Source organism: Schistocerca cancellata, chromosome 3, assembly GCF_023864275.1.
Source record: "Schistocerca cancellata isolate TAMUIC-IGC-003103 chromosome 3, iqSchCanc2.1, whole genome shotgun sequence".
Taxonomy (NCBI): Eukaryota; Metazoa; Arthropoda; class Insecta; order Orthoptera; family Acrididae; genus Schistocerca; species Schistocerca cancellata.
The window spans coordinates 694,050,448-694,076,437 of record NC_064628.1 but is presented as its reverse complement, the minus strand read 5'-3'; the positions used below and the strand labels follow the sequence as shown (position 1 = coordinate 694,076,437).

Sequence of the window (25,990 nt, the reverse complement as noted above, 5' to 3'; positions counted from 1 at the left end):
CAATTATAATGTACTCGAGTACTGAAGTATCCTGTGTTCGTCAGCTGTTGTTGTAAACTAATCATTTTGTAATAATCTTGTTTTCGTAGCTATTTCATACATTTGAACACAAGGATCACCTGAAACATCTGCATCTGCATCTGCATCTGCATCTACATCTACACGATTACTCTGCTAGTCACAATAAAGTGCCTGGCAGAGCATTCAATGAACCACTGTCAAGCTGTCTGTCTACCATTCCACTCTCTTACGGCACATGGGAAAAACGAGCACTTAAATTTTTCTGTGCGAGCCCCGATTTCTATTATTTTATTGTGATGACAATTTCTACCTATGTAGGCGAGTCCCAACAGAATGTTTTCACAATCAGAGAAGAAAACTGGTAATTGAAATTTCATGAGAAGATCCCGTCGCAACAAAAAACACCTTTGTTTTAATGATTGCCAATCCAATTCATGTATCATGTCTGTGGCACTATCTCCCCTATTCTGCGATAATACAAAATGAGCTGCCCTTCTTTTAACTTTTTCAATGCCATCCGTCAGTCCCACCTGATGCATATCCCACACTGCACAGCAGTACAGCAGAACAGGGCGGACAAGTGTGGTGTAAGCAGTCTCTTTAATAGATCTGTTGCACCTTCTAAGTGTTCTGCAATGAATCACAGTCTTCGATTTGCTCTACCCACAACATTATCTATGTGATCGTTCCAATTTAGGTTATTTGTAATTGTAATCCCTAACTATTTAGTCTAATTTACAGCCTTCAAGTTTGTGTGAACTACTGTGTAATCGAAATTTAGCAGACTTCTTTTAGTACTCATGTGAGTAACTTCACACTTTTCTTTATTCAGGGTAAATTGCCACTTTTCGCACCATATTTATATCTTATCTAAATCATTTTGCAAGTCGTTTTGATCATCTGATGACTTTACAAGACGGTAAATGACAGCATCGTCTGCAAACAATCTACACTCCTGGAAATTGAAATAAGAACACCATGAATTCATTGTCCCAGGAAGGGGAAACTTTATTGACACATTTCTGGGGTCAGATACATCACATGATCACACTGACAGAACCACAGGCACATAGACACAGGCAACAGAGCATGCACAATGTCGGCACTAGTACAGTGTATATCCACCTTTCGCAGCAATGCAGGCTGCTATTCTCCCATGGAGACGATCGTAGAGATGCTGGATGTAGTCCTGTGGAACGGCTTGCCATGCCATTTCCACCTGGCGCCTCAGTTGGACCAGCGTTCGTGCTGGGCGTGCAGACCGCGTGAGACGACGCTTCATCCAGTCCCAAACATGCTCAATGGGGGTCAGATCCGGAGATCTTGCTGGCCAGGGTAGTTGACTTACACCTTCTAGAGCACGTTGGGTGGCACGGGATACATGCGGACATGCATTGTCCTGTTGGAACAGCAAGTTCCCTTGCCGGTCTAGGAATTGTAGAACGATGGGTTCGATGACGGTTTGGATGTACCGTGCACTATTCAGTGTCCCCTCGACGATCACCAGTGGTGTATGGCCAGTGTAGGAGATCGCTCCCCACACCATGATGCCGGGTGTTGGCCCTGTGTGCCTCGGTCGTATGCAGTCCTGATTGTGGCGCTCACCTGCACGGCGCCAAACACGCATACGACCATCATTGGCACCAAGGCAGAAGCGACTCTCATCGCTGAAGACGACACGTCTCCATTCGCCCCTCCATTCACGCCTGTCGCGACACCACTGGAGGCGGGCTGCACGATGTTGGGGCGTGAGCGGAAGACGGCCTAACGGTGTGCGGGACCGTAGCCCAGCTTCATGGAGACGGTTGCGAATGGTCCTCGCCGATACCCCAGGAGCAACAGTGTCCCTAATTTGGTGGGAAGTGGCGGTGCGGTCTCCTACGGCACTGCGTAGGATCCTACGGTCTTGGCGTGCATCCGTACGTCGCTGCGGTCCGGTCCCAGGTCGACGGGCACTTGCACCTTCCGCCGACCACTGGCGACAACATTGATGTACTGTGGAGACCTCACGCCCCACGTGTTGAGCAATTCGGCGGTACGTCCACCCGGCCTCCCGCATGCCCACTAGTCCGTCAACTGCACATACGGTTCACGTCCACGCTGTCGCGGCATGCTACCAGTGTTAAAGACTGCGATGGAGCTCCGTATGCCACGGCAAACTGGCTGACACTGATGGCAGCGGTGCACAAATGCTGCGCAGCTAGCGCCATTCGACGGCCAACACCGCGGTTCCTGGTGTGTCCGCTGTGCCGTGCGTGTGATCATTGCTTGTACAGCCCTCTCGCAGTGTCCGGAGCAAGTATGGTGGGTCTGACACACCGGTGTCAATGTGTTCTTTTTTCCATTTCCAGGAGTGTATGTGGGCTACTCAGATAGTCTCATACATCATTAATATAGATAAGGAACAACAGAGGGCCTATAACACTTCCTTGGGGAACGCCGGATATTACTTTTGTTTTGCTCGATGCCCTTCCGTCTATTACTATGAATTGTGACCTTTCTGACAGAAAATCACAAATCCAGTTGCACAACTGAGGTGATATTCCACAGACACGCAGCTTGGTTAGAAGATGCTTTTGAGGAATGGTGTCCAAAGCCTTCTGGAAATCTAAAAATATGGAATCAATTTGACATTATTACTTCATGATTATAAAGAGCTAGTTGTGTTTCACAAGAATGATATTTTCTGAATCCGTGCTGACTATGCGTCAATAAAAATCAATTTCTCCAAAGTAATTCATAACGTCTGAACACAGTATATGTTCCAAATCCCTAATGCAAATTGACATTAGTGATATGGGCCTGTAGTTCAGCAGATTAATCCTGTTTCCCTTTTGGGGTGTTGGTGTGACTTGAGCAATTTCCCAGTCTTTAAATACTGATCTCTCTGTGAGCGAGCATTTGTAAATAACTGTTAAATATGGAGCTACTGTATCAGCATACTCTGGAAGGAACCTGAGTGATATACAACCTGGGCAGGAGGTTTTACCTTTATTAAGTGATTTAAGCTGCTTTGCTACACCGAGGATATCTACTTCTATGTTTCTCATTTTGGCAGTTGTTCTTGATTGGAATTCAGGAATATTTACTTCATCTTCTTTGGTGAAGGCATTTCAGAAAACCGTGTTAAATAACTGCTTTAGTGGCACAGTCATCAGTGACTTCACCGTTGTTACCACGCTGTGAAGGTACTGATTGCGTCTTGCCACTTGTGTGCTTTATGTATGACCAGACTCTCTTTGGGTCTTCTGCCAGATTCCGAGACAGAGTTTCGCTGTGGAAATTATTATAAGCATCTCGCACTCAAGTATGCGCTGTCTTTCGAACTTCAGCAAAACTTTGTCAATCTTGGGGATTTTGCGTTCTTTTAAATTTGGCATTCAGCCTAGCAGCAACTGCCTTGTGGTCGCTAATCCCTGTATCCATCATGATACTCCCTATTTGTCCAGGATTATTTGTTGCTAAGAGGTCAAGTATGCTTTCGCAACCATTTATGCTTCAAGTGGGCTCATGAACTACCGTATTTACTTGAATCTAAGCCGCACTTTTTTTCCAGTTTTTGTAATCCAAAAAACTGCCTGTGGCTTAGAATCGAGTGCAAAGTAAGCGGAAGTTCTGAAATATGTTGGTAGGTGCCGCCACAACTAACTTCTGCCGTCGAATATATGTAGCGCTACACAGGCATGCTTTGCAGGCACAAAGATAAATACTGGCGCCAAAACCTCTGCGTCAGTAAATAAATTAAAAAAAAAAAAGGCGGAAGACGAGCTTTTTTCTCCGCCCCGAATTTCGACCACTGCATTTTCATACATTATCCAACGAAGTAAATACAAATTCCGTATTGTTCATCTTCGAATGTAGCAGCTTTTCAATGTACTACGAAAGTCCGACTGGCAAGACTGTTTGCGATGTTTGTCAGTATGACCAATTCTACGTTCTGAATTTTTTCCTATCTGTGACAAGAGATGGTTGCTAATGGGAACTTTTGTGAATCACATGCAGTATTGTCTTCACCATAAGAATAATACGAATATAAACATTTTGCCATGTATTCTTTTGTGTTTGCTGCTATCTCATTTAAATCCTGTCTGGTTAATAAACTACGAAACTAGAGTGAGACAACAGCAAACGCGGAAGTATACACATATCATATCATATCATGTTTATATTCGTATTATTCTTATGCCTAATAGGGTTACAGTCAGAAATGAAGCACGGCAATTGACTAGATTTTTGAATGTAAGATGACTCTAATTTCTGTGCAGAAAGTAATGTACTAAAGAGGCGTCTGCAAAGATTTTCAAACAGAGAAAAATTTTCGCTAAACTCTCGTTCAGAACACATTCTATCATACGCAGTTTATTACTTGGTTCTTGTTGATCATTAACAAAGAAAACAACAGGGTAAATAACAACAAATAGCAGTCTCTTGCCATTGTTTCGCTACTGAGACAATTCCTCTTTTTATTTTATTGTAAGCGGCAGTAGCACGCACAAAAGCAAACCATGCCGCGAGCGACGACAGGTCGTAAACATTCATTATCAGAATGCGACAAACAATGCATGACACAGTACAGTAATGCATTTTCAGCTCAGAGTGACGTAAACACCTATAACAAAGAGAACAGCACTTATCAGATCAAAGAAAAATAAGCAATCAATTCAAACCAGACGAAGCACGTGAAAAACGAAGGGTACCCGTATAAATACGGACGGAGCGCCTGACGCATAGCAATGGTTACCCGGTAAAGCTTAACTGCTAAGCTTACATCTCGAACCAAACTACTGTAGCTGTATCGTCATTCATTCGACCTAAATTGTGTCTCATATTACAATGGACCAACTTTGTTTCACTTTGGAGGCGCGGCCTAAAACTTCTCTCCCCTTGAATTTCGAGTCTCAAATTTCAGGTGCGGCTTAGATTCGGGAAATTTTTTTCATTAATTTCGAGTCTCATTTTTCAGGTGCGGCTTAGATTCGAGTGCGGCTTAAATTCGAGTAAATACGGTAATTGTTCAAAATAATTTTCTGAGAAAGCATTCAGTACAATTTCAGATAAGGTTTATGCCTGCCGCCGGCTTAAACATATAATTTTCCCAACATATCTAGAGTAGATTAAGGTCACCACCGACTATAATTATTTGATTGGGGTATCTATTTGAAATGAGACTTTAGTTTTCTTTCAACTGTTGAGCAACTATATCTTGTGAGTCAGGCGGTTGGTAAAACGATCCAATTAATAGTTCAGTCCGATTGTCAGATATAACCTCTACCCATAATATTTCGCAGGAACTATCTACTGCAATTTCACTACAAGGTAAACTACTTCTGACAGCAATACTCCCCCCGCCAACTGTATTTAACCTATCCTTTCTGAACACTGTTAGGTCATTGGAAAAAATTTCGGCTGAGCTTATTTCCGTACCTGTAACTATTTTAGCTTCAGTGCTTTCTATTAGGGCTTGGAGCTCTGGTTCTTTCCCAACACAGGTACGACAATTTACAACTACAACACTGATAATTTCTACAACTACCTTACTATGTTTTACCTGCCCCCTTTTAGATGGATGCCCTTTCTGTGGTTTCCTGAGACCCTCCAAGCCAAAAAAACGCCCAGTCCCTTCCACACAGGCCCCACTACCTGTGTAGCCACTTCCTGTGTGTAGTGAGATGCAGTCATCCAAGAATACGGTCACCTGCTTCAAGAGTATTGAGGATGGAAAGTGGAATTACAATCTACGACCAAAGCTGTGAATTTGTGAGCAGTGTGTGCAAGTACTTTTAACTGGGATGCAATATTTGTGGACTCATTCTAGATGTTAAATAAGTGGAGGACAGAACAGGCCTGAACATTTATTGTCTATGATGCTGAGAACTAAAGAAAATGGGAAGGAAGTAGGTTGGGAAAAGTTGGCAAGAAAAGTAGTTATGACAGATGAGTACCGTATTTACTCGAATCTAAGCCGCACCTGAAAAATGAGACTCTAAATCAAGGGAAAAAAAATTTCACGAATCTAAGCCGCACCTGAAATTTGAGACTAGAAATTCAAGGGGAGAGAAAAGTTTTAGGCCGCACCTCCAAATCGAAACAAAGTTGGTCCATTGTAATATGAGAGACAATTTAGGTCGAATGAATGACGATACAGCTACAGTAGTTTGGTTCGAGTCGTAAGCTTAGCAGTTAGGCTTTACCAGGTAGCCATTGCTACGCGTCAGGCGCTCCGTCCGTATTTATATGGGTACCCTTCCTTTTTCACGTGCTTCGTCTAGTTTGAATTGATTGCTTATTTTTCTTTGATCTGATAAGTGCCGTTCTCTTTGTTATAGGTGTTTACGTCACTCTAAGCTGAAAATGCATTATTGTACTGTGTCATGCATTGTTTGTCACATTCTGATAATGAGTGTTTATGACCTGTCGCCGCTCGCGGCATGGCTTGCTTTTGTGCGCGCTACCGCCGCTTCCAATTTTAAAAAAAGCGAGGAATCGTCTCATTAGCAAAACAATGGCAAGAGACTGCTATTTGTTGTAACTTACACTGCTGCTTTCATTGATAATGATCAACAAGAACCAAATAACCGACTGCGTGTGACAGAAGATGTTGTGAAGGAGAGTTTAGCGAAAATTTTTCCCCGTTTGAAAATCTTTGCAGACCCACTTCAGTACATTATATTCTGCACAGAAACTAGAGTCATCTTAGATTTAAAAATCTAGTCAGTTTTCAAGTTTCATTCCTGACTGTATCACTATTCGGCGTTAGAATAATACGAATATAAACATGGCATGATATGTATATTCTTCTGCGTTTGCTGTTGTCTCACTCTAGTTTCGTGGTTTATTAGGCAGACAGGATTTAAATGAGATAGCAGCAAACACGAAAGAATACGTGGCAAAATGTTTATATTCGGATTATTCTTATGGTGAAGAGAATACTGCATGTGATTCACAATTCATAAAAGTTCCTATTAGCAACCATCTCTTGTCACAGGTAGGAAAAAATTCAGAACGTAGAGTTGGCCATATTGACCTACATCCCAAACAGTGTTGCCAGTCGGATTTTCGTAGTACAGTGAAAGGCTGCTACATCCGAAGATGAACAATACGGAATTTGTATTTACTTTGTTGGATAATGTGTGAAAATATAGTGGTCGAAACTCGGGGCGGAGAAAAAAGCTCGTCTTCTACCTTTTTTTTTAATTTATTTACTGACGCAGAGGTTTTGGTGCCAGTATTTATCTTTGCGCCTGCAAAGCATGCCTATGTAGCGCTACATATATTCGATGGTAGAAGTTAGTTGTGGCGGCACCTACCAACATTTTACAGAACTTCCGTTTACTTTGCACTCGATTGTAAGCCGCAGGCGGTTTTTTTATTATTACAAAAACCGGAAAAAAAGTGCGGCTTAGATTCGAGTAAATACGGTAACCAAGATGGATGCATTCCATCAGTATACAATACGCAGACAAGTAGATGGTTATCATCACTGCCAGGAATACCCTACTTCAACAGGTTGAAAGAAACTGTGTTTGGTTTCTGTCATGAGAGTTTTTCATCTCTGACATCTATTATCAAGAGAAGCGACAGTGTCTCAGAGATGTCAGTATTTGTATGTCATTAGATACATTTTGTTTGGAGACACTGATTTGCTGAGACATGGGTCAATGTATGTCACACATTAACAAAAACCTAGGTGAATCACACAGTACAAGTAATAACACAAGCACCAAAAGGTCAGTTTTACTGGATAATCATCCTTCACATTGTCTCAGTTCATAGCTTCATACCTAACTGCTTGTTGCTGTTTACTTCCATGAAGCAAAGCAACTATCATGAGGAACTGAGCACCATTGTTCTCACAGAATGGTTTGCTAATTTTCTGCTAAAAGCACATGCAGCCCGAAAAAAGTATGATCCACAGATTTCAGCTGTATTTTTAATAATATGCATCTAGCAACTAACAACCAAACCCAAAAAAGTCGACTAACATTAAGTGTTCTAAGAGTGTAATTTTCTTGCTCAGTGACAATCATATTTACAGAGACAGTACTATTTTAATATGTGCTTAATTTTAATTGTCATCACTGAATTTGGCGACGAGTTAAGTGAACTTAGCCCCTTACCTCAGAAGCAGAAGAGAACCCACTGCGGGATTAGAGAATGCGAGGGAGTAATGTTTCATTGTATGTCTTCCGATACTGACAACTGACGTGTGTGTATGACTCTACCTATCAGCTGCTACAGTACAAATTTTGACCCATAAGTAACATGGATTTGTGTGCGCACATTACAGAAATGTGCATCTTTAAATGCGGTACATGTTTGTGAAAGGAATATGAAATTAAATTAAGGCTGTTGTAATACAAGGCAGAATGTAGAAAAACACACATTCTAAACATTTAGTGAACATTTATGATCATGTCTCATATTGCATAATGCATTTAAATATGAACTACAGTCACTGTTATTAATCAATCATCCACCCACATACGCAAAACAATACTTCATCAAGCAATTACAGTGTCATCTTTGGTATCCCTGAGGTGCAACAACTTGAAACAGAGATGAGTTGACATGAAGTGTTCCAAGTGAAGCTGCCTTTTAACAATCAGTAACACACTAATTTATGTCAGTTACCAACTAATAACAAGATCAGTACATACAAGGCTTGAGGTGTCACCCTACAATGTCAGTGCTGGCTCCTGAACAAAAACATTCGACAATCACTGAAGGAGGGCCAGGCTTCCTCCATACCATACCCACTTCCACCCGATATAACATCATCTATGCACCCAGGTAAAAATAATGTGGCCAAAAACAATAAAAAAAATTTCTCTTACGGAATTCAGGCTAAGAAGCTACTGCAAAACTGTCGTAGGCCTGCTCCTTGTATGGTTGCTGGAAAAATAGATCAAATAGATGTTGTAGGAAAGTTCTTGTAGAATATAAATATTTTTGGATTAAAGGAGACAACTCACAGAAATCCAAATGTGTTCTCAACAGGTACACACAAAAGAAATAACGAACAATGCTTACTAGCTTTCGGAATTATCCTTTGACGAACTGCAACCCCCCCCCCCCCCCCCCCCCCCACACGCGAGACCGCGCGCGCGCGCACACGCGGGTGCAGGCGCGCACCTACATGGTGCCTGCTACAATAATGGCAGGTGGTGGACTGGTTGTGGTGGGTAGGGTGGGTAAAGAAAGAGTTGGCTAATGGCTCGGAGGGAGGCATGCAGATTGCTGGCTAGGATTTAGGAGGGAGAAGTGGTGGGTGTATGGACTTTCGTGACTATAGCAGCCAATGAGAAGCAGTACATGTTCAAGGCAGCATGGGGGATGTGAATTAGAAGAGGGTGACAGGACATAGGAAGGGGAAACAATTGGGTGGAGGGTGTCAAGCAGATGATGTGTTGTAAGGATAACACCCATCTGCATAGTTCAGAGAATCTGGTGGTGGAGGGAAGGATCCAGATGGCTCAAGCTGTGAAACAGCCATTGAAATTGAGCATGTTGTGTTCAGCTCCATGATGTGACAATAGTTTGGTGGTGGCCATTCTTTCTGGTGGGCAGCTGGCTTATAGCGATACCATGTGAAAGGCTGTGCAGTGTTTGCAGCAGAGTTGGTGTATGACTCAACTGCGTTAAAAGGTGGCCCAGCCTCTGATGGGGTAGGATAGTCCTTTGGCAGGCCTGGAGGTGCTGGGTGGGTGGATTGGACAAGTCTTGCACCTTTGTCTGTCTCAGGAATGTGATCCCTGTAAAAAGGATTTGGGTGTGAGAGTGGCATAAGAATGGATTAGGATGTTGTGTAGGTTGGTAGGCAAATGAACACCAGTTTAGGAGGGATGGGAACAATCTTGGGTAGGATGACCCTTGTTTCAGGGCAGAATGAGAGATAAAGCCCTGGCAAAGGATATAGTAGTTGTTTCTTGGGGTTGAAGGGAGGTTCGGGGGGTGTGTGAGGAATGGCACAAGGAATCTGACTGGGGACTATGTTTCTTTTGGGGGAGTTCTTGTCACCGCAGACACATTATCCATAGGTAGCTAGGCTGAATGGAAGGCACTTCATTGACATCTTCATATCTGGACTCAGGCCCAAGGCCCTATCCACATTCCTTTAAAACCTCTACACATTTTTTCCCATCCACTTCACTTCACCTGATTCTCCTCTACACTACGCATCACCTTCTTGGACATTGATTTCCACCTTTCTGAAGGCTCCATCCATACCTCCGTCCACATTGAACTCACCAATCACCAACAGCACATGCATTTTGGACATGCTGCCACCCCTTCCACACACACACACACACACACACAAAATACCCTCTCCCATACCACCCATCCACCTGTGGACTATATATCTGCAGTGACGAGAAATATACCTTGTTAGTATGCTGAGGGTCTAACAAAGGCCTTCAAAGACAGGCAATACAACCCAAACCTAGTCCACAAACAAATTTCCTATGCCATATTTTCACATAAATCTAATCCTCCCACCATCCTCCAGAATCAGCTAGAAAGGAGCACCCCACTCTTCGCTCAATATCACCCTGGACTGGAACAACTGAACCATAGCCTTCACCAGGATTTTGATTATCTCTCATTCTGCCCTGGAATGGAGGGCCTCCTACTGAACATTCTTCTCACCTCTCCTAAAATTGTCTCTCATCACCCTCTCAACAACATGACATCGTAGTCCATCCCTATGCCACTCCCACTCCCAACCTCTTGTCACACGATTATAATCCTTGTGGCATACCAAGGTGCAAGACCCTGTCCAATTCACCACCTATTCCAGTCCTGTCAAATGACTATCCTACCCCACCAGAGGCTCGGCCACCTGTGAAAGCAGTCATGTCATATACTAACTCTGTTGCAAACACTGTGCAGCCTTTTACGCTGGTATGACTACCAACCAGCTGGCCAACAGGATGAACGGCCACAGTTAAGCTGTTAAGAACAAAACTGACATCTGGGGGCACAACTTGCAGTTTAACACAACATGTTCAATTTCAATGGCTGTTTCACAGCCCGAGCCACCTGGATCCTTGCCTCTGTCACCAGTTTCTCTGAACTACACAGAAGTGACTTATCCTTACAACACATCCTCTGCTCCCATAGTCAACCTGGTCTCAATCTCAGATGGCCCACTACCCCTACACCTTTCACCCCACATTTTCCATTATGTCTGTCCTATTGCCCCTCCAAATTCACATCCCCACATTGCCTTCAGCATGTGCTACTTCCTGCCAGCTGCTACAATCATACAAGTCCGTAAACCAACCATGCCTCCCTCCTTCCCACATTCCCTGCTGGCAAGATGGCTGCATCCCTCCAAGCTGTTAGCCTCACCCCCAGGCCCTCTCCTTGCCTCCTGCCTTCCTCTCTCTCTCTACCCATACCACCCAACACTATCTCCACAACTAGTCCACCTGCCATTAAGACTAGCTGGCACTACATAGTGTGTGTAGACCTCCGAAAACTAGCAAGTTTTCTTCCTTTTGTGTCTTCCTATAGATAACTCAATGCATCTGCTTTTGAGTGAGTGGTCTTCTTTAATCCGTAAGATCAAATAGATCATTTCTGTCAACTCTAGCACTAGTTTAAGATCTGATGAAACGGACAGACATTCCTCGACTTCCATTGCACCGATTATACCATAGTTGCAATTTTTTCTAAAATATTCATTGATGTTATTGCCCTGTTCGTCACAGTCATTTGTTTATTACTTAACAATGTTTCTCTGATGGCCAGCTAATGATCATGCATCAAAAGTGAGTGACACACATGCTGGCAAAAATGTGCCCCTTTGCTTGCTCTACTCAGACCTGCCAAAAGTCTCAAGTTATTTTAATTGCACAATAAGACTCTACTTAATATCACTAATTGCACTTTTATTTATGAAATGAAATCTGCCATGATAAATTTTATCTTATACACTCAGCAACTGGAACCAAACTTAGATTCCAATGATAATTAACTAATTATGCTAGAAATCTAACTTGCACATACTTAGAAAGGTACTTAAGTTTACATGTTTGTTTAATATCAACTTCATAAACATATGTTTTCTCTCTCAAAGTTTTCAATAGGTAAAATCATCATATTTCAAAGCCACCTGGCTAATTCTTGCAGTTCTGTACCAGCAAATTTTTCCTTGCCTGTGAGGGCTCACCAGCAGCAAAGAATAAAGTTACAAAGATAAAGAAAATCTAGAATAAAAATTATTATCACCAGATATTGAATAATAGAAAAGACGAAAAGAATAAGAATCTTAACGGAAGAAGACATTTTCCACTTTAGCTTCTTAGCACTAAAAGAATTAAAATTACAGTGAATTTTGGTATTGTTGGGCAACCTTTCAAAATGGCATGTTGAAGCTGTTCCATGTCAAATATTTGAGTGAATTATTAAATTATTCTAGTAATTTCATGTACTACCCTTACTAAACTTCATTGGACCCTATCATATATGGGCAGGCTGGCTGCCAAGCGGTGTAAGTCATAAAAATTGAAAAATGGCCAAACACCACTTAAGACAGGTAGATATTTGTATCTGAGAAGTGGCACAAGTCCTAGTTCCACAGTTCACTACTACACAGCACAAAGAGAACGAAATGTTATTACACTAAACAAAACTACTACACACCTAGGTAATCAGGTGGTTTATGTTCAACTGCTTATAGCAATCAAGCCACTACCACTATCTGATAACACTGATTACTTGTGTGCTCCGTGATCTGCTGTGTGCAAACATTCATGAAATTACCATGAAATGAATACCCTTAGCTGCATATAGACGTTGATATAAGTCAACGGGGACAGTACATATATAAAAAAACATTCATACTATCAAATTTGTAAAGTGAAGACAAAAGTAACACGGCCTGTGTGTTAAAGACTGTTTTATTTATTTATTTATTTATTTATTGTTCCGTGGGACCAAATTAAGGAGAAGTCTCCTTGGTCATGGAACAAGTCAATACATGAAATTATAACATGATATTAGAAACAGATAAAATTAAATATAAAAAAACATATTCAGGTGACAAGTCGTAAGTTTAAATAAAGAAAATCAACAATGTAACACTGGAATTTGCTTAATTTTTTAGCTCTTCCAGGAGCTCCTCGACAGAATAGAAGGAGTGAGCCATTAGGGAACTCTTTAGTTTGGACTTAAAAGAGTTTGGGCTACTGCTAAGATTTTTGAGTTCTTGTGGTAGCTTATTGAAAATGGATGCAGCAGAACACTGCACTCCCTTTCTGCACAAGAGTCAAGGAAGTGCATTCCACATGCAGATTGGATTTCTGCCTAGTATTAACTGAGTGAAAGCTGCTAACTCTTGGGAATAGGCTAATATTGCTAACAACAAACGACATTAAAGAAAATATATACTGTGAGGGCAATGTCAGAACTCCCAGACTATTGAATAGGGGTAGACAAGAGGTTCTCGAACTTACAACACATACAGCTCGAACAGCCCGTTTTTGAGAAAAAATACCCTTTTTGAATCAGAAGAATTACCCCAAAAAATAATACCATACGACATAAGCGTATGAAAATACCGTATTTACTCGAATCTAAGCCGCACTTTTTTTCCGGTTTTCGTAATCCAAAAAACCGCCTGCGGCTTAGAATCGAGTGCAAAGCTAGCGGAAGTTATGAAAAATGTTCGTACGTGCCGCCACAACTAACTTCTGCCGGCGAATACATGTAGCGCTACGCAAGCATACTTTGTAGGCACAAAGATAAATACTGGCGCCAAAACCTCTGCGTCAGTAAATAATTTTTTTTTAAAAAAAGTGGAAGACGAGATTTTTTTTTCTCCGCCGCAAGATTCGACCACTGCATTTTCATACATTATCCAACGAAGTAAATACAAATTCCGTATTGTTCATCTTCGAATGTAGCACAATTTCAGTGTACTACGAAAATCTGACTGGCAAGACTGTTTGGGATGTTTGTCAATATGGCCAACTCTACGTTCTGAATTTTTTCCTATCTGTGAGAAGAGATGGTTGCTTATAGGAACCTGATGAAATTTGAATCACATACAGTATTCTCTTCACCATAAGAATAATACGAATATAAACATTTTGCCATGTATTCTTTCGTGTTTGCTGCTATCTCATTTAAATCCTGTCTGCCTAATAAACTACGAAACTATAGAGTGAGACAACAGCAAACGTGGAAGAATATACATATCATGTCATGTTTATATTCGTATTATTCTTATGTCTAATAGTGATACAGTCAGAAATGAAGCACGGCAAGTGACTAGATTTTTAAATCTAAGATGACTGTAATTTCTGTGCAGAATTTGATGTAATAAAGAACCGGCCGCAAAGATTTTCAAACGGAGAAAAATTTTCACAAACTCTCCTTCAGAACATGTTCTATCATACACAGTCTATTATTTGATTCTTGTTGATCATTATCAAAGAAAGCAGCAGTGTAAGTAACAACAAATAGCAGTCTCTTGCCATTGTTTCGCTAATGAGACGATTCCTCTCTCTGTCTCTCTCTCTCTCTCTCTCTCTCTCTCTCTCTCTCTCTCTCTCTCTTTTTTTTTAATTGTACGCGGCGGTAGCGCGCACAAAAGCAAACCATGCTGCGAGCCGCGACTGGCCGTAAACACGCACTATCAGAATGCGACAAACAATGCATGACACAGTGCAGTAATGCATTTTCAGCTTAAGAGTGACGCAAACACCTATAACAAAGAAAACGGCATTTATCAGATCAAAGCAAAATAAGCAATCGATTCAAACCAGACGAAGCACGTGAAAAAGGAAGGGTATCCGTATAAATACGGACGGAGCGCCTGACGCATAGCAATGGCTATGTGGTAAAGCTTAACTGGTAAGCTTACAACTCAAACCAAACTACTGTAGCTGTATCGTCATTCATTCGACCTAAATTGTCTATCATATTACAATGGACCAACTTTATTTCGATTTGGAGATGCGGCCTAAAACTTTTCTCTCCCCTTGAATTTCGAGTCTCAAATTTCAGGTGCGGCTTAGATTCGGGAAATTTTTTTTTCCCTTTATTTCGAGTCTCATTTTTGAGGTGCGGCTTAGATTCGAGTAAATACGGTATGCGAAGTAGACTACTTTTCGTGTTGAAGTGTCACTTATTTCAGATACTGTTCTAATGGTAAATAAAACAGCATTTAGTTTCTGAACAAGATACTGGACATGGGCTTTCCACAACAGCTTACTATCTATCCGAACACCTAGGAACTTGAACTGTTCCATCTCGCTTATAATATGCCCATTCTGTCTGATCAAAATATCAGTTCTTGTTGAATTGTGAGTTAGAAACTGTAAAAACTGAGTCTTACTGTGATTTAGCATCAAATTATTTTCCACTAGCATCAAATTATTTTCCACAAGCCACGAACTTATTTCATGAACTACATTATTTGATACTGTTTCAATATTACACACAAGATACTTCACTTCCAAGCTGGTGTCATCAACAAACAGAAATATTTTTGAATCACCTGTAATACTAGAAGGCATATCATTTATATAAATAAGAAACAGCAGTGGCCCCAGCGCCAACCCTTGGGGAACGCCCCACTTAACAGTGCCCCATTAGGACTGAACATCACTACCACTCTCAATATTGCAGAGAATTACCTTCTGCTTTCTGTTCTTAAAGTAAGAGGCGAACCAATTGTAAGCTACTCCCCTTACTCCATAATGGTCCAACTTCTGCAGTAATATTTTGTGGCCAACACAGTCAAAAGCCTTCGTTAAATCAAAGGAAACACCTAGTGTTCGTAACCTTTTATTTAATCCATCCAAAACCTCACAGAGAAAAGAGAATATAGCATTTTCAGTTGTTAAACCATTTCTAAAACCAAACTGAACATTTGACAGCAAATTATGTGAATTTAAATGCTCCAGTAACCTTGTATATACAACCTTCTTGATAACTTTAGCAAACACCGATGGCATAGAAATAGGTCTATAATTGTCAATATTATCCCTGTCTCCCTTTTTATATAGTGGCTTCACTACCGAGTAATCAGTCAGGAAACCGACCACTCCTAAAAGAAAAGTTACAGATATGGCTAAGTACTGGGCTAACATACATAGAACAATACTTCAGTATTCTGCTAGATACCCCATCATATCCATGAGAGTTCTTGGTCTTTAGTGATTTAATTATTAACTCAATCTCCCTCTTGTCAGTATCATGGAGAAGCGCTATATGATTCCCTGCTGGGACTAGGTTTCTATTTAGTTCACCTGCTATATTCAGAAAGTGATTATTAAATACTGTACACATATGCGACTTATCAGTAACATGGACATTCCCACTACTCACTGATTCTATATCCTCGACCTGTCTCTGCAGACCAGCCACTTCCTTTACGACTGACCATATGGTTTTAATTTTATCCTGAGACTTAGCTATTCTATCTGCATACCACATACTTTTTGCCTTCCTAATAACATTTTTAAGCACCTTACAATACTGTTTGTAATGGGCTGCTGCATTTAGATTCTGACTGTTTCTAACGTTTTGATATAATTGTCACTTTGTTTTACAAGATATTTTTATCCCTCTAGTCAGCCACCCAGGCTGCCTGTTTGTGCTAGTACCAATATGGATGTGACTGCTGCAGTTCTCCAGTCCAAAAAGGTAAGTAAATATGATGAACATCAATATATTGCAAAAAGGTTGGGAAACAGTGGCAAATCTTACAAGGGTCATTCAGGTAGACTCATGTTGCCTAAAAGGATGCTTTCAGTTAAAACATTTCAACACTATATTTATACATTGTGATTGAAAGTTTACATTTAAAAGTTATTGCCGTGCCACAATTTATTCAAGAAATATTATGGGTTTACAGCGAGCTGCAAACTTTAAATTTACTCTCCAGAAAAAGTCGACTTTAGGACATACTCCACTTGGCAGCCAACCTGCCCATCCCATCAATAAGCACATGGTGTGGATGTTGCTTCTTCCTGTACTTGTGTTTTATAAAAATGCAGATTACCTACATTCCTCTCTTCAAGCTATCAATGGTACCTGAGCATAGTGGGTCAATAACACAGAATAACTGTTTATTAGACATCTTAGCATGTATCTTGCAATAATACAATATCTGTGTAGGACGATTGTTGCTTAGCAAACAGAAGATTTGTTAAATGGAAAAAAAGCCTGTAAGTGAGAAGGATAAATCAGTTTAAAAGATATAAAATGGAATAAGTTCCAAAGAAAAAGCTAGAATGGAGCACAAACAAGACAGATGAAGTGAAAGGCTGGTGTTGAGACAGGATTGGGGGTTGGAATGCAGTGGGAACAGTTGTGCGAGACTCCAAAGTTAGTAACCCCCTGGTTTCAGAATTACATAATGGCTGGGTTCAAAACATCATCCATCAGCAAATGCCCAAATAAATGAATGTCTGGAACTGTACAAAACACACTCCTTACACTGAAGAGTGCTTACATTTTTCCCATCATTTCGTTTTTCAAATAACCACAGAACTGCTCATAAATGACAAACTGAATTTCTGCCTCACTAAAAGTTTTAAAATGCTGATAGGGGGTCACTACCAATTTCATGTATGAAAGGAACCAAAATTCTACTTTAAATGTATACATTCAGTACTCCAGTATGGTATCACTGTATTGCAAGACATGCCTAGTTTGTACAATACAATAAAAAACATGATACACATATTTTTGTATGTTTGTATCATGCAACCATATCCTATTCCATACTCATCAGAGAAGCACTGTAGCATCTTTTGGGGCAGTTATCCAAAGAGCTCCAACATTATTATCCTGAAATCAGTGCCATGTTTGGTCACCAATTTTTAAATAGAAGTTAACAAATCTGTCATTACTACAGAGAGCTGGCACATTTACTACTTGTGAGTCAGACAAGTTAACAGAAACTACACAAAATGCATTGAATGTGTCAAGACAAGGGGGCTACAGATTTCAGAAGGCACGGTATAAGGTCAAGTGGCCTGCACTATTTCTCATTCATTGGTTTATTTGTGAACTATGATAAGCTATTTATGACACCAAAACTAAACCAAACTGGAAGGAACATCTGGAATGAATGGGAGAAATAAAGATTCCAAAGATGGCCTTACTACAGCAACCCAAAGGAAAAAAGAACATAGGACGGACAGTTAAAAGACCGGACTGAAGCGAGAACAGGTTTCTAGGCCTAAACTGTTACAGACAGAAGAAGAAGAAGACTGACCTCTTAGTACCGACTCCTCTTATGCAGAATATACAAAGGATCTCCAATATTAACTATCTGAAGTTTCTTCCACATACATACCATTTCTGGTTCGTCAGACAGCTGCAAAATTTTCCTGCGGGCTAGGCTATTCAGTAGAGCATTACGGCTAGGTTTCAGCTTTGGAGGATGCACAAAAAGTCTTGGTCGTGAATGCTTTGCACCAGGTAATACTAATTCAGTATTCGAAGCCTGAAGCTGTGAAGATGCTGATTTACTTAATGTCAAGGTTGTATGCTCTTTATCAGAAAGAATTAATTTGTTGCTTGCTTCTTCCAGCAAATCTTCAACACCAGTATCGCAAGAAATACCATTCAATTGTTCTTGGCTGTGGCCTGAAAAATAACAAAAATGAAACATAAGCGACTGGATGTGGCAGGGAGACAGGGATCAACTAGAGTAGGCAACATGAGCCACACAGGGAATTTTCAGTAAACTTTAAGGACCAATGTTAGATATTTAGCACCAAAAAGAAAACACACACACAAAGCAAAATCTGCCGGAAGCAAAACCATACGAGCTAAAACTTTTTCTAAACAGCTCATTAAAGAAAGTAAAAACACAAATTGAAAAACAACAACACATTTTGCTTTTCTATTAAATAAAATTGTCTTCTTATTATGCTGGTTTTTAAAATAATTAGTCATTCAGGGAAGGTTAACTTGCTTTTTTAAATTATTTAATACTTTAATTCTTAAAATGGTTTCAAGGAAAACAAGTGAAGTTAAATAGCTAGCTTTAACTTTTTGAAATAAGTACTCCATGCTACACACTGTGGTAAAACTAATTGGTCTCTCTGTTTTTATCTAGAGGATTTCCTTTAACCTCATCTGTAAATAATTTATATCTTTATGTTGTTCATGGAAATACATCTCGCAAGCCACAGGGTGCATAACAATGCCGTGAAGAGAGATATTTTTTCAGTGTATATGGATGCTGCTAATGGAGCACCCCAAGGCTTTTTATTAGACCCTTTATTCTAAATTTTTTGTAACAGATACAGTGCACTATTTGTCAGTGGCGAATGCAGTGTCTGAAATAGTCTTATTACAAGGACTGCAAAGCTGGTTTACTGCACAAGATTTACACTACAGCATAAGAAGTGGGAAGATAGTTGAGGGATCAATACCTGACGGTGTGTGGCGGAGGGTACCCTGAGTACCTCTATCGGTTCTCCCTTCTATTCCAGTCTTGTATTGTTCGTGGAAAGAAGGATTGTCGGTATGCTTCTGTGTGAGCTCTAATCTCTCTGATTTTATCCTCGTGGTCTCTTCGCGAGATATACGTAGGAGGGAGCAATATACTGCTTGACTCTTCGGTGAAGATATGTTCTCGAAACTTTAACAAAAGCCCGTACCGAGCTACTGAGCGTCTCTCCTGCAGAGTCTTCCACTGGAGTTCATCTATCATCTCCGTAACACTTTCGCGATTACTAAATGATCCTGTAACGAAGCGCGCTGCTCTCCGTTTGATCTTCTCTATCTCTTCTATCAACCCTATGTGGTATGGATCCCACACTGGTGAGCAGTATTCAAGCAGTGGGCGAACAATAGTACTGTAACTCACTTCCTTTGTTTTCAGATTGCATTTCCTTAGGATTCTTCCAATGAATCTCAGTCTGGCATCTGCTTTACCGACGATCAACTTTATATGGTCATTCCATTTTAAATCATTCCTAATGCGTACTCCCAGATAATTTATGGAATTAACTGATTCCAGTTGCTGACCTGCTATTTTGTAGCTAAATGAAAAGGGATCTATCTATCTATGTATTCGCAGCACATTACACTTGTCCACAATGAAATTCAATTGCCATTCCCTGCACCATGCGTCAATTCGCTGCAGATCCTCCTGCATTTCAGTACAATTTTCCATTGTTACAATCTCTCGATACACCACAGCATCATCTGCAAAAAGCCTCAGTGAACTTCCGATGTCATCCACAAGGTCATTTATGTATAATGTGAATAGAACGGTCCTATGACACTCCCCTGCGGCACACCTGAAATCTCTCTTACTTCGGAAGACTTCTCTCTCCATTGAGAATGGCATGCTGCGTTCTGTTATCTAGAAACTCTTCAATCCAATCACACAATTGGTCTGATAATCCATATGCTCTCACTTTGTTCATTAAACAACTGTGGGGAACAGTATTGAACACCTTGCGGAAGTCAAGAAACACGGCATCTACCTGTGAACCCGTGTCTATGGCCCTCTGAGTCTCGTGGATGAATAGCGCGAGCTGGGTTTCACACGACCGTCTTTTTTGAAACTCATGCTGATTCCTACAGAGTAGATTTCTGGTCTCCAGAAAAGTCATTATACTCTAACATAATATGTGTTCCAAAATTCTACAACTGATCGATGTTAGAGATATAGGTCTATAGTTCTGCACATCTGTTCGACGTCCCTTCTTGAAAACTGGGATGACCTGTGCCCTTTTCCAATCCTTTGGAATGCTACGCTCTTCTAGAGACCTACGGTACACCGCTGCAAGAAGGGGGGCAAGTTCCTTCGCGTACTCTATGTAATATCGAACTGGTATCCCATCAGGTCCAGCGGCCTTTCCTCTTTTGAGCGATTTCAATTGTTTCTCTATTCCTCTGTCGTCTATTTCAATATCTACCATTTTGTCATCTGTACGACAATCTAGAGAAGGAACTACAGTGCAGTCATCCTTTGTGAAACAGCTTTGGAAAAAGACATTTAGTATTTCGGCCTTTAGTCTGTCATCCTTTGTTTCAGTACCATTTTGGTCACAGAGTGTCTGGACATTTTGTTTTGATCCACCTACCACTTTGGCACAAGACCAAAATTTCTTAGGATTTTCTGCCAAGTCAGTACATAGAACTTTACTTTCGAATTCACTGAATGTCTCTCGCATAGCCCTCCTCACACTACATTTCGCTTCGCATAATTTTTGTTTGTCTGCAAGGCTTTGGCTATGTTTATGTTTGCTGTGAAGTTCCCTTTGCTTCCGCAGCAGTTTTCTAACTCTGTTGTTGTACCACAGTGGCTCTTTTCCATCTCTTATGATCTTGCTTGGCACATACTCATCTAACGCATATTGTATGATGGTTTTGCACTTTGTCCACTGATCCTCAACACTATCTGTACTTGAGACAAAACCTTTGTGTTGAGCCGTCAGGTACTCTGTAATCTGCTTTTTGTCACTTTTGCTAAACAGAAAAATCAGAGACATAACACAAGCCGTAAGTATTATACTGCTATAATTACAAGTCTATGGCATTATCACACATCTTACTAAAATCGATGAACATAGGTTAGATGATTTTTCACAGTGGTAAAAGTACATGAAGTACTGAAAAAATTATAAGCAAATGCACATAAGTTTTTTGGGGTTGCTGGAATAGTGGAACAGTATTATGTGCATACTATTCAGATATCAAAAGGCTTGTATGATTTGGTTTGATGTTCAGGGGCCACACAGTTTTAAGAAAACCATCATTTATACTTCAGAAATAAGTGAACAGGATAACGAATGGTGTTAAGAATACAAAACGATGAGTGACCATATTTACAGAATTTAAAATCAAGACTCTTTGAGAGTTATATGTATATCAAAGTTTGCTTACAGGAAGTGCACAGGCAATTTTCAGCATTAAGCACCCAAGTTCGTAACTACAAAAAGAGGAATGGAAATGATTTCCATTATGAAATGAGTAGCAATCTGCATCTACAAGATTACAATGCCATTCATATGTAAGTGCTTGGCAGAATATTTCTCTACTGCTCCACTCCAGAATAGCATATGGAAAAAAATAAACATTTTCATCTTTTGATGCAAGCTCAAATTTTTCATATTTTATCACAATAATCATTTTTTCCATTGTAGGTGGGCATCTTCACAACACTTTTGTATTTGGAACAGAAAGCTGGTGATTGGATTTTCATGAAAACATCTCAATGCAACAAAAAATGCCTTTGTTTTAATGACTGCCACGCCAACTCGCATATCATACAAAGTCAGATCATATATTTAATGTACAGGGACTTGTCAACATTGTAATTACAATTCAAATGTATTACAGGAACAATATATAACAACAGCATTAATATAAAAAACAAACTACTACAGTCATTTATTTGAAATAAAACTGCTAAGCTTAATTAACAATCATTTGCTTTTTTGCCCAGACTTTCACATCATCATTCAGGAACTATTATAGGGAATAATAGCATTTCTGTGCTAACAACTTTCATAGCTTTTGTTTCAGTTGCCCTAGCTCCAGGCTGTGGATTTGTTTATTTTTTAGAATATTGTAACCATGTATTCTGGGATTTGTGCATATAGCTGGGAAGCATGAAATTTCCCTTGTTCCTAGTGCTGTATTGATGTTTAAAATTATTGTCTATGAATAACTTAGGGTTACTGTATACAAAAATTATCAGTTCATAAATGTACAAACAGAGGGCACTTAATACAGTAGAGCCATGGTAATTCTAGCTAATTGGGACTGAGGCTACCTCGAATTACAAAAAAATCTGAAAATATGGTAACATCATTAAATCAATGGGTAAATTATGAATAAATGGTTAATAAGCACAATAATTATTAAAAATAACTAAAAAGCCAATATTGAGCATATCTGTGTTATATGTACATATATGGACACACATTTAAAGTTGCAAAACTATAAGTTACACTTTAAAGAAATTGTCCACAGTCTTGTTTCAAAATAGAACTTAGTTTTCTAGCAGCAATGTTGTGTCTTCTTCTATGAGGCATGATGTCAGTTGGAGTAGCTTCCACTTGCCACTCGATATAATGCAATGCCGCATCTAGTGCTGCCAAATCCTTGATTTAAGTGATCACTGGTACAAATTCTTCAGGAAATTCCTTGTCATAGCTGTCATCAGCAGGTTCAGTAACCGTTTCAACAACTGCAAGATCTGTAACTTTTAACTGTTCATCACTGTTCGTACATTCTCAAATATCACTCACATTCACATTTTTACACCCAGCAAGCTTTTCATCAGTTCTACCAATTGAAGGTCATCTTCATCTGTAGTGTAGGTATCCATTTCATTCCATAAAATCTGGTTCCAAGACATTTTAGCGCCTCCGCCTTTATTTCAGACCGGAATTCAGCTATCCAGTAAACTACATCTTTTATCGTCATCTTTTGTTAGAAATTCTTTGATGATTCCTTCATCCTCTGTTTGTAGAAGGATCTGAAGCAAAAAACAATGACACCTCTTTTCAAGTGTTGTAAAATGCCTTAGTTCTATTTGCCCTCATCATAGTGTGAACCAGCATTGTCAAGCATTAAGATTACTTCGGAAAGCAGGCACTTTTTCTAAAATCCACTTCTTAGAAATATTTTTGTCCATCCAAGCAGATTTTTGGAGAACATATGTAACAAGCAGTGCAGAAGCAGTGATATTTTTTAATGCTCTATGCTTAGCAGATTTCCCAATTACCAACACCTTCAGTTTATGGTATCCACTTGCGTTCGATGCAGCATGAACTATTAACCTCTCTTTACATTTTTTTGTAGCCCACGGCAGCCTTTTCTCCTTTTGAGGCTATAGTTTTAGAAGGAAGCATTTAATAACTTAACCATTACAATTGATCAGCAGTGAGACTTTCTTCTTGTATAATTTTTATTAATTTCTCACCAACTGTGTAACAGTTTGAGAAGCTGCAGAAAGTTCTTCACTGCAAATTTCAAGCTGCCTTATGCCATATTGCTTCTTCCACCTATCCCATCATCCTGAACTTTTAGTGAAATGGTCCTCACCTTCCTTAAACTCATTCCTAAAAAATACTGCTGTTTCTTGTAGAATAGGCCCTAAAAATTGATTTCCTTCTTGTAACAATATTATGAGAAGGGAAGTGGCTAGTCACCATATAGCTGAGATGCTGAGTTGCAGATAGGCACAACAAAAAGACACAATTATAGCTTTCGGCCATTAAGGCCTTCTTCAACAATAGATTCTCACAATATTGTTACATTCCATGCTAGATTTTTCATTGTTTGATTTCCTTTTTGTCTTTGGTAAGTAAACCAAACAAAAAAAGGTTAACTCGTTTTTTTCATACTCCGATTTCTCAATTGACTTTCAGTTCAAATGATGAAACGGAACAATTGTCTGACAAAAATTTCAATTTGGTCTCTGTTTCTATGTCAGTCTCCAACTGTCACTTCACCAACTCCACACTCAGCAGGTAGTTTTTTTAATGTTTCTTAATGTTTTTCCTTTGTCTGGCCTTTTGAAAGCCTCCAGTATCACATTCAACGGCACAAATTTTCTCTTACTCCTACCACTCATTGTAATGTATGAATTAAAACATTAAGAAAACACACAGTTACACACAATGAAGAAGCAAAAAAACAGGAACACCTGCCTAATATCATGCAGGTCCCCCGTGAGCACGCAAAAGTGCCGTAGAATGACATGGCACGGACTCCACTAATGTCGGAAGTAGTGATGGAGGGAACTGACTCCATGAATCCTGCAGGGCTGCCCATAAATCCATAAAAGTACGAGGCGGTGGAGATTTCTTCTGTATAGCGTGTTGCAAGACATCCCAGATACAGTCAATAATGTTCATGTCTGGGGAATTTGGTGGCCAGCGGAAGTGTTTAAACTTGGTGGAGTTTTACTGGAGCCACTCTGTAGCAATTTTGGATGTATGGGGTGTCACAGTGTCCTGCTGGAATTGCCCAATGCACAATGGACATGAATGGATGCAGGTGATCAACAGGATGCTTATGCATGTGTCACCTGTCAGAGTCATATCTGAATGCATCAGGAGTCCCATATCACTCCAAATGCAAATGACCCACACCATTATAGGACCTCCACCAGCTTGAACAGTCCCCTGCTGACAGACAGGGTCCACGGATTCATGAGGTTATCTCCATAACCATACACATCCATTTGCTTGATACAATATGAAATGAGACTCATTCGACCAGGCAAAGTGTTTCTAGTCATCAACAGTCCAATGTCAATGTTGACAGGCTCAGGCAAGGCGTAAAGCTTTGTGTCGTGCAGTAATCAAGGCTACACAAGTGGACCTTCGGCTCCAAAATCACCATATTGATGATGTTTCGTTGAATGGTTCACAGACTGACCCTTCTTGATGGCCTAGCATTGAAATCTGCAGCAATCTGCGGAAGGGTTACACTTCTGTCACAGTGAACAATTCTCTTCAGTCGTCATTCATCCCATTCTTGCAGGATCTTTTTCTGGCTGCAGCAATGTTGGAGATTTGATGTTTCACCAGATTCCTGATATTCACAGTACACTCTTGAAAGGATCATACAGGAAAATCCCCCCCCCTTCGTTGTTACCCTGGAGATGATGTGTCCCATTGATCATGTACCGACTATAACACCATGTTCAATATCACTTAAATCTTGATAACCTGCCATTGTAGCGGCAGTAACCAATCTACCAACTGCACCAGACACTTTTGGTCTCATATAGACATTGCCGACCACAACACCGTATCCTGTCTGTTTACATATTGCTGTGTTTGAATATGCATGCCTATACCAGTTTCTTTGGTGCTTCAGTGTATGTACAGTACACTGTGCATACATACAACACTCTAAAATTAAAGTGGCACAGGTAGCTCACTACAGTACACATGTTACTATACAACAATGGTCAGCCAATGTTGTAAAATGTGTACTCTACTAAATGACCATTGTTGCT

General features: G+C 40.2%; 1 protein-coding gene across 1 annotated transcript in view; it reads right to left on the bottom strand.

The window, feature by feature from the left end:
- The window catches only part of LOC126176515 (uncharacterized), a 77,050-nt gene that overhangs the window by 1,246 nt on the left and 49,814 nt on the right, over positions 1–25,990 (bottom strand). Inside the window, exon 4 of the mRNA XM_049923672.1 lies at positions 18,341–18,633. Within this exon, the coding sequence (XP_049779629.1) occupies positions 18,341–18,633 (293 nt within the window). The remainder of the gene's footprint in view (positions 1–18,340; positions 18,634–25,990) is intronic.